General features: G+C 34.6%; 1 protein-coding gene across 1 annotated transcript in view; it reads left to right on the top strand.

Moving 5' to 3' along the window:
• Positions 1-8,639, top strand: part of LOC144962997 (CD151 antigen-like) — a 19,705-nt gene extending 11,066 nt beyond the window's left edge. The window contains exons 6-9 of the mRNA XM_078896517.1: positions 397-490; positions 1,945-2,099; positions 4,232-4,315; positions 5,150-8,639. Of these exons, the coding sequence (XP_078752643.1) occupies positions 397-490; positions 1,945-2,099; positions 4,232-4,315; positions 5,150-5,215 (399 nt within the window). The 3' untranslated portion in view covers positions 5,216-8,639. The remainder of the gene's footprint in view (positions 1-396; positions 491-1,944; positions 2,100-4,231; positions 4,316-5,149) is intronic.
• Positions 8,640-9,367: the final 728 nt, after the last annotated feature.

Below are 9,367 nucleotides of genomic sequence, written 5' to 3' on the forward strand. Positions count from 1 at the left end.
CTTATATCTAATGGACGTGGTCCAAACATTTGGAGCGGCAAGTTGCTAAAGGGGTTCTGAAATTGAGTTGTAGTGCAATACTTTATGACATTTATTTAGCTCTGATTGTTTGTTTCGTAGCAATGCTTTACAAATACGCATTTATTAAAAAGAACATGTTTTAAAGATGAACAGTAAATACGAATTCCGTTTTCGAATGATAACGGGAATCTAATTCAACACAATACGACAAGGATCAATATTTTTGTTTAATTTCCATGTAACTCTTCCCGAAGGCCCTGTTGTGATTACATTCAAATTAGGCCTAACAGCTAATCCTTACCTCCTAAATGTTTTCAATACTCAGAAAGTTTGTTTATTATCTTTCAATGTTTACATCATTCTCTCTGTTTCCAGCTTAAATGTTGTGGTGTACGCGGGGGATTGACAAGCAGTAAAAGTTGGTTCTTATGGCAGTCAAGTCAGTGGTATACAACTGAAGGAAAAGCAGGTAGGAAACTGATGTGCACATATATACAGGTCTGACACCCGAACCCCGTTATGGGCCTAGTTGTTATGGACAATATTTTGCGTCATTTTTTGAGATTTTCATAACAATAATGAGCCCATAAGGATTGGGTTGTCCGACTTGAAAATAAGTGAACGTCGTAGGAGATCCAAACAATCACCATTATGTCGGATGAAAAGAAAACTTCGTTTTCATTTTAGTGTATCGATAGATCAGAATAACACCAAAAACTGCCATAAAACTTTCAGACTATTTGATGAATATGGATCATCTCAATCTATTGATATGTGAATTAAACATTTTCTATGCACAGTTGTCAATAAAAGTGTTTTGTCATTGTGTGGTAGCTTAGCCTGATTTCGTTCATGGAGGTTATTGACTGTGTTTTGTTTCTTCATGTTAGTAGATTATAGAAGACAATATATGTGACTTATCGTCACAAAAAAGGTATTATATCGAATTGATCAAGGTGTCAAAAATTAAAATTAAATTAAATTGTCGGGTAATGAAAAATTCTACTTTTTGATTTTACTTTTAACTTTTAAGATACTAGAATCTACAATAAATGCACGAATGAAACTCTTGTCTCATTTTGTTACTATATTATTTCATATTTCTAGCATGTAAATCACCCCAGCATAATACCGTTTTATTAGGTGGGTCACATATAGTTATAGCTCAATACCATGATGTCACCATGACCAATGCGCTTCACAATATCTCATTTATATCCATAGCAGGTTTTAAAATTCCATTCAAAGAGTGCAAGTCAATTAACTAGAAAGACTTGGAAGGAGAACTTTATTGTACAGACACTTAAAAATATTAACAATTTTCTGTTACCAGGCATTTATTCAAACCTGAGTCAAAAGAGGCGATGTGTGTACATATTATTCTGTAGTAGTAGTTCTTCAGAGCCATTCGGCCCATAGAGCCGGATTTTATCCCGGTTTCTATAGCGCAAAACGGACAATTGAAATTGCTTGTTATCATTTGGATAGGACGCTAGTCTATTGCAAAGTACTTTCCGCCAAATCTAACAGACCCAGTTACCCATTCACTGCTGGGTGGACAGGGAGGGGGGTCAGAGAAAAATCTCGACTGCACCCGGGACCGATCTCTGTCCCTTTGTGTGTGAAGCGAGTGCTCTACCAACTGAGCTATCGGGATCCGCATAAAAATATTGGGATGAAAAGATAATCCAAACAAATTTCTTGAATTCACTAAAGCAATTATCACGAGTCCTTTTAAATCTAGCTATCTAGTAATAACAATAATTATGTTTAATTTCCAATTGATCTAATATGCAGAACATTAAGATCTCTTTACTTGGAATCCTATTTATGACGGCAAAAAATAATTCATTTACTGTGGATTATCGTGATTTCAAGCTTCACACTTTCCGATGTAAACATTTCTCTTTTTTTTTTCTTCAGCGCCAAACCCAGCCAACTACATTTACGTCCCGTCCTCATGCTGTAACACTAACTACATATTTTCCAACTGTCAGGATAAAAACGCTGTCAGTTCTCAGCCGCCACAGACGTCGTTGACTTCGATCACTGATGAAAACCCAGCCCTCTATCATACTGTAAGGATTCCAAACACTTCTCTAAACGGGTCTTTCTTGTTTTAGTCATCTCTATCTTGTTTATTCCAATATCTAATTCTTATTTTCCCCCTCCTCCTCTCGGTCCTCCTCCTCCTCCTCCTCCTCCTCCTCCTCCTCCTCCTCTTCTTCTTCTTCTTCTTCTTCTTCTTCTTCTTCTTCTTCTTCTTTCTGCTGCTGCTGCTGCTCCTCCTCCTTTACTTCCTCAGCTTCCTATGATAGATTGGTCATTTTAGTGATGACGACTAACTTAAAACTTATGGACTTCACTCGATTTCTTTCTTTTAAACGTTAACTAACTTATAACACCCTCATTTAAGAAGTTATTGAAATCAGGGAAAGGCTTTATGAACACCCTGTATTATATGTTCCCTCGTTTCGATTCAAAATAATCGATGTCAGTCACGAATTGCAGCGGCCTTAGTTTCCATCAAAGTGTGCGATTGATTATGCGATATGGATAAAGGATTGATATTGGTAACATTGCTTTTATCATTACTGTTGTCTGAGGCAAGAGTTGCCAAATTGTTTACTTGACTCTTTTGGACATTTGGTTACAAAATCCGTGCCGCTGTAACTCGTGAGATCATTCAAAATGTATCTGTAGGGGTAGCATCTTTTTTCATATTGATCTATCTTGTACTTGTTCCTATATAAAAACCATTATTGCCCTTTCGTGTTACAAAAATTGTTTTGGTAGTGGCAGGGAAGACTATTAAAAACCTGGCAATTGTTTTCCATGATCATTAATTTGAATAGACTTCCTACGCTGTTTTCTTCACTCTCATGATCAGGGATAAGACAAAGGGGAGTGGGAGTACACAAGTAGAGAATTATCATGATTGTAAACTTTGAGATAATTATAATCCATGGCATTAGACCTTTATCCCCCAACACGTGACTAATTTCAGTGTTTAATTATTCAACGACTTAAATGTGCCAGATCGAACAAAGTTTGATAAAAAGACACATAGGAGTATAGTCTTGAGGCAAAAAGTGAGGGCGGAAAGGGGGGTGGGGGTCCTATAACATTGGAAACAATGATAGGGGCATTAGGGCGTTATTTCAGTCTACCCTTGGAATGGACCCTAGAGACAAATTTCCCCTATGGGATGAATAAAGAAATTTAATTTAATTTTTTTTAAAAATATGTTTTATAAATCAAACATTTGGAGAGAGGTAGATAGATGGATAGAGAGATAGTAGTTAGATAGATCTATATTTAGATAAATATGAAGTAATTTCCCACGATGCTGTAGTCTGTATATATGTGCGGCTTTATGATCTAGTTGTATGGCACTCAATTCCGACCAGAAGGAACGGCGCATAGTGGAGTCCTTGGAAAAGGCTCTTGACTCACACTCTTTCACCATATTCAGGTGTAAAATGTGTATCTGGCTGTAAACAGCGTTGTCTCTATCGAAAAAGAAATATAATTTTGCCTAACAGACATATGTTTTGTCATGTTAAGTGATGTTGTTTGCTAGTAAAGAGTAATAAACAAAATTGAATATAACAGCTTTAAAAAAAGGACAAAATGCAAAACACGGAACGTTTCGTGCTCAAAACCTTTCTTCAGCCAACAACAAAAAATAATAAAGACATAAATACATTACTAATTTCCAAATAGACGACAGAGACGACAGAGATATCTTGTATCTTCTAGCAGCCTAGTACCACTTTTGCTAGTAAAGAGATTTCCCTTTATAAATAATAGAGTTTTTAAAATCTTATTTTATGCATGACTTAGATGTCTACGTATTCAATTTCATTTTTTTTGTTCTTCTACCAAGCAACAGCAGGTACTTTTCTTCTTGGGTAGATTTGGTCCCTGACAATGCTAACTTACTTAGATTATTTTCCTTACACTGCCCACATGACAGCCTATTGTGTGCCTCATGTAGTTTCACTGCTTGTAATCGGGGATATTTGACGAGCAAATGGGTTTGATTGTTGAATTAAACAAAACTCCTCACAATTTTTCCACATTTTATCCCTCGTGAGACTGTGATTTTAATGACACTGTCCATCTAATACATTTCACTTGCTGGTCTAGTAAGAGGCTTATTATTTCATTTTTTAGTGTATCATGTTCTCATTATTCTTTGATTTAGGGATGTCTGGATGCTTTTGAGGAGAAAATCAATGATCACATTGTAGGCATTGTTGTGGTGGCCATTCTAATATTCCTACTGATTGTAAGTAATACTCGTTCATTTTCGACTTGGTATGAATCGTCCTGGTTTTTTTTAAATAGAATGGTGACAATGACGATAATGATGATGATAATGATGATGATGATGATGATGATGATGATGATGATGATGATGATGATGGTGATGATGATGGTGATGAGGATGATGATGATGACGATGACGATGATAATTGTGATTATGATAATGGTGAAAATGATGATGATGATGATGATGATGATGATGATGATGATGATGATGATGATAATGATGATTATGATGATGGTGATGATGATGATGATGATGATGATAATAATGATGATGATGATGATGATGATGTTGATGTTGATGATGATGATGATGATGATGATGATGAGGAGGAGGAGGAGGAGGAGGAGGAGGAGGATGGTAAGATGATGGTGATAATAATAATGTGATAGTGACGCTTCTGTGGCTGTGATGGTCGTCGTAGTGATGCAGATATGGTATTAAAATTCAGGTAGACCCCCCCCCCCCCTCCCCCTCCCTTGATTAAGGACAGAGAATAAACTTAAGATTCAACTTATGGTATTTGTAAAGTCACTTGAAGCATTTTACAGATTTCTTTAATCGCTTTTATAACCAACGTTTATCACCTGCCCGACACAATTTCATGGGTAAGGTCCAAGGGCAATGCCATTTGTAATTGATTTATTAATTTATTAAAACACGCATCCTGTAATAAACAGTACAACTGACGGAATCGTTTTAACAAATCAATTTAAAAAAAAAGAAAACACGATTTCTTACAAGATACAATTGACATTGTCAGTAATATAAAATATGTTGTATTTATTTCAGGTTGCCTGTGCAATTTTTTCTATGATTGTTTTGATGGAAGCTGGGAGAATCGGACATGTTGTTTAAGAGCATCCCCGGTCGGTGATCAAAGAATTTTTACATGCACGTAATTAACATTCTACATCGCTGTTTAACATTATAAACATGTTTAAATGTTTGCGACATTCTGCGAGTTTACGAGTGTGCGTTGAAAAAAAGGTTCGAATTCCCAAACGCAAGAGCGTAAACAATCTTCTATTCTTACCCCTCAATTGATTCTGATTTCATTTTCTCTGAATATATGACATGTACAAAAATGTGTGCTGGCCTGGAATAACATACCAATTGTAGCTGAACCTAGTTTTGAGTTAGAGAGATATAAAGGTAAAAATGGCAGTCTGTAGTCAAAATGAGATTTCTATAAAAAACGATTGTCTTTCATTTCCCAAAACCATTCTTTTGTATGCTGTGTCTTTATATCTGACAAAATGGTAATTATAAGAGATGTTGATTCGAAATCTGCGTAAATTTTGACCCTAAAATTGAGCATAAAAAGTTTGACGTTTTTGTGTCATTATTTATTGACGTTATCTCCCCTACACTATCAGCTGTTGTGCGCATTAATACTTCTTTCCCATGATTGCATGTTCACGATTCTGTTATTTTTATGCTGATTATTTTTATGTTTTAACTTTAAATCTGATTTTCTCAAAGTTATGTTTTTGTGCCCAGCTACCTGTTACTAACCAAATCTAAAAAAAGAGTGAAGATAGTGACATTTCAAGACCGTTATGATCAGGGATGCAGATTGAAAAAAAAAATATAAACTCAAATTCCATGGGGGCGCGTGGGGGGGGGGGGGTTGGGGGGGGGCGACATTGGATATGTTTTCCTAGGCCAACACACAAATACTTATATGACACTTCTTTGAAAAAAAAATAATAGTAATAGAGTAAAAATGTAACGCCTTATAAGCTGACATCACAAATTATTATTGTGAACATGATATTTTTACCCGTTGCTATTATTGGAGAGGGGTAGAATAATTATCCGAAGTTCTCGTGTGAAATTACATAAACAAAACCAATCATACGCTGGAAATTTTCAGTTGAATGTTAAAACAAATACGAGGTTCCCAAATTCTGCTTTTAGTTAGTCCATGTTTTTAAATGAAGAAGGAGCTTCTTTGACTTCGACAATTCTACATTGTACTCTACGTTGAATTTCATAATTTTGTTAAAGAAAACTCATCCCTGAACAACAATGTTATCAATATTTAATATTAAATAAAAAAAAAAGCTATAAATACTGATGAGGAAACTATGTGTGTCAGGCTTGACAGGTGTGTGAAATTTTCCTTCATGTGAGGTCATTTGACATGATTGTGTCCATACTTTATAAAAGAATTCATGGAAATGAACGTAACCCTATTCCGCTTCAGTAGAGAATTTCTGGTCTCCATAAAAAAAAAACAACCCAAAAAAACCCAAGTTAAATTCAAACCAAAATCTTGACTCCTCTAACATGGATATAACTATCAAAGAATGAGTCAGTCGGGGTTTGGAATTACTATCAAACCAGGTACAACAATCAAACACTGAGAGAACTATCCAACACTGACTTTGTAGAGTGTTAAGCGTCAATGTAATTGCGTATAAAATATGGAGCAGTAAAGACCGGAGAAGAAAAGCACGAAAAAGTAAACAAAGTATTAAAAAATATAGCAAGTAAAAGCCATTACTTTCCAGCAAATACAAAATTCTCAAAGATATTTACTTCGAACCACATAGATAATTTTTTACATATAACACATTTTGGACGCAGCCGTCAGTACTTCTGATGGCTAAGCGGACTGCAGACTTGCTCGCCTTTTGAGAATGACTCGGTCAAATGTCGGATCGGGATTTTCTTTGTTTGTTTACACTTATCATTTTTTTTGTCGATATAAGACGTTTCGTTATTTTAGATTTTTAAAATCTAATTGTAAAAATTCCCATTATTTGTTTAATTATTGTGGTAAAGGTTGAGTTCAATTATTTTGCAGAACGATTTGTCTGCAAGATGGTGACAACATAAAATGGCCAAGTGTTTATTTTTAGCGCCTACAATTTTTTGCTTTGAAAAGTTTTTGGTATTGGATTAAACTGTTCCCCAATTCGCGTCTTTTATTATCTACGCGATATAACGGCTGCTTTTAAATGTAAAATATCAATGTGCTTTAATATATCTAGGCTCTTGAGATTGTGAATGGAATTAAATAATAATCATTGCCAATTTGTAAAACTTTTCATGGTCGCTGTGCAACCCTAAAGTGCACTATAATCAATGACTGATATGTTTATACCTTTTTGAAAGTGATGTTTTATCAGAAAAATATCATGATATGTACTGTTAATTAAGCAATGTTTCATATCATGAAAGCCAACTGAATATATGTTATATCAAGCATAACTTAATTTGTAATGTGTTGCCTTAATTTGCTTTTGCATCCTTTGTGCTATTGATTCTTGTTTTGCAACCATTTTTTTGTGATTGCTAGTTTGACTCAGCAGTATAAAAGAAACTCATTTGTCTCAAGGTTAGTCCTTTAGTTTTGATATTTACAGAGAACGTTGAGACCAAGACTATAATATTGTACTATGATAAACACATTAAAAAAAAATTGGCAAGGAAAATTTTATTTCAATAATGGATCTTTTAAAAGGACACTGAACTTGTCAAAATGAACCCGCAGATTTGTGCCTTTTTTTTACAATTTGAGGGCCATTTTGATTAATCTGTATTTGAGTTAAATTTTATCTGATCAAAAATGTTTTAAAGCGCTTTTATTTTTGTCATGTTACTAAGTATAGGTAAGATTTATGAGGTTTACCAGTTTAAAAACAAATAAATGATCAAGTCTTTCTCGGCTTTGAAATTGAAAGTTCTATCATTTGATTACCAGTAATTATTTATATTAACAGTTTTAATTTTCATTTCATTTGATTATCAGTTCGAAGACTGATACAAGAAGCAAAATCATTTTCTCAATTAAAAAAAAAAAACAAAAAAAACCCCCAAAAAACTTTAGCTTTTATAGAGCGCAATATCCACTAAACGTGCTCAAAAACGCTTTTACAAAGGATCCCTGACCACGTAGCATGTAGAACGAGCCATCACGCTTGTTAGGCGATATTAGAATTTATTTTCGACAGAGACAACGCTGTTGACGGCCAGGCGCTCATGTTATACGACCTGAGTAAGGTGAGAGAATATGAGTAAAGAGCTTTTTCTAAGGACTCACTATGCGCCGAGCGAGGCTCGAACCCAGGACCTTCCGATTCGAATACGAGTGTAATACCACAAGACCAAATAGTCGCACAATACTGTCCTCTTCTACCCTCAACGCCATTAAGATAGCAAGATAAGTTTACTTAGATGAAATGAATTTACCAAAGGCCTCTTACCTGAAAATTGGTGTTCAAAATGTCACAGTCTAAATTGAGAATAAGACTAGAGACAAAAAAAAAAAGGTTTAAAATCCCCCTTTGATGTCATCGTTTAATCGAGATTTTAAACGACTTTCTCATTAAACGCATTGACGGGAGGAAAATCAAGCAATCAGTTTAATGACATGAACTTCTTTTTTTCATTTTCTTCTTTTAAAATAATTTATCCTATGTGAACTTGATCACGTAGATTGTGTGTGTGTGTGTGTGTGTGTTTGTGTGTGTGTGTGATTGTGTGTGTGTCATATGGTGTAATGGGTGATTTAAGCCAAAACCTTTTAATACCCTGTGTATTTAAATTTAATCATAAATAAACCGACATTTTATTATTTCTTTATCAAGCATTATTTTGAATCTCTTCACAAAAAAGAAGCATTTTTCGTTTCATACTTGATACTGTTCCAAAGTTTTACAGTTCTTTTAATACAAAAATGTCCCTTATGCTAGTTTTGTATCTGTCAATAAAGATTTAAAACCGGTCTCCTCTGGTAATTTCTCTACTCGAAAATGAAAAAAAAAATCAGAAGTATCCAAGTCAACCTCATGATGACTGGTTTATACAATTGAATGAGGTCTCTTCAAATCCTCCTATGTTTAAGACTAGGTAAGTCCAAATACTGTATGCTCGATATTTACTCAATGATCAATTGACGGAAGAGGCAAGAAAATGTTAGAAACAATGCCTAGTAAAGTAAATATGTCCTTTATGTACACATTTCATGATAACAATTCATAATTTCATTTGGTTTTC

Source organism: Berghia stephanieae, chromosome 1 (genome assembly GCF_034508935.2).
Source record: "Berghia stephanieae isolate SIO BIC M18660-M18661 chromosome 1, UCSD_Bste_1.3, whole genome shotgun sequence".
NCBI classification, from domain to species: Eukaryota; Metazoa; Mollusca; class Gastropoda; order Nudibranchia; family Aeolidiidae; genus Berghia; species Berghia stephanieae.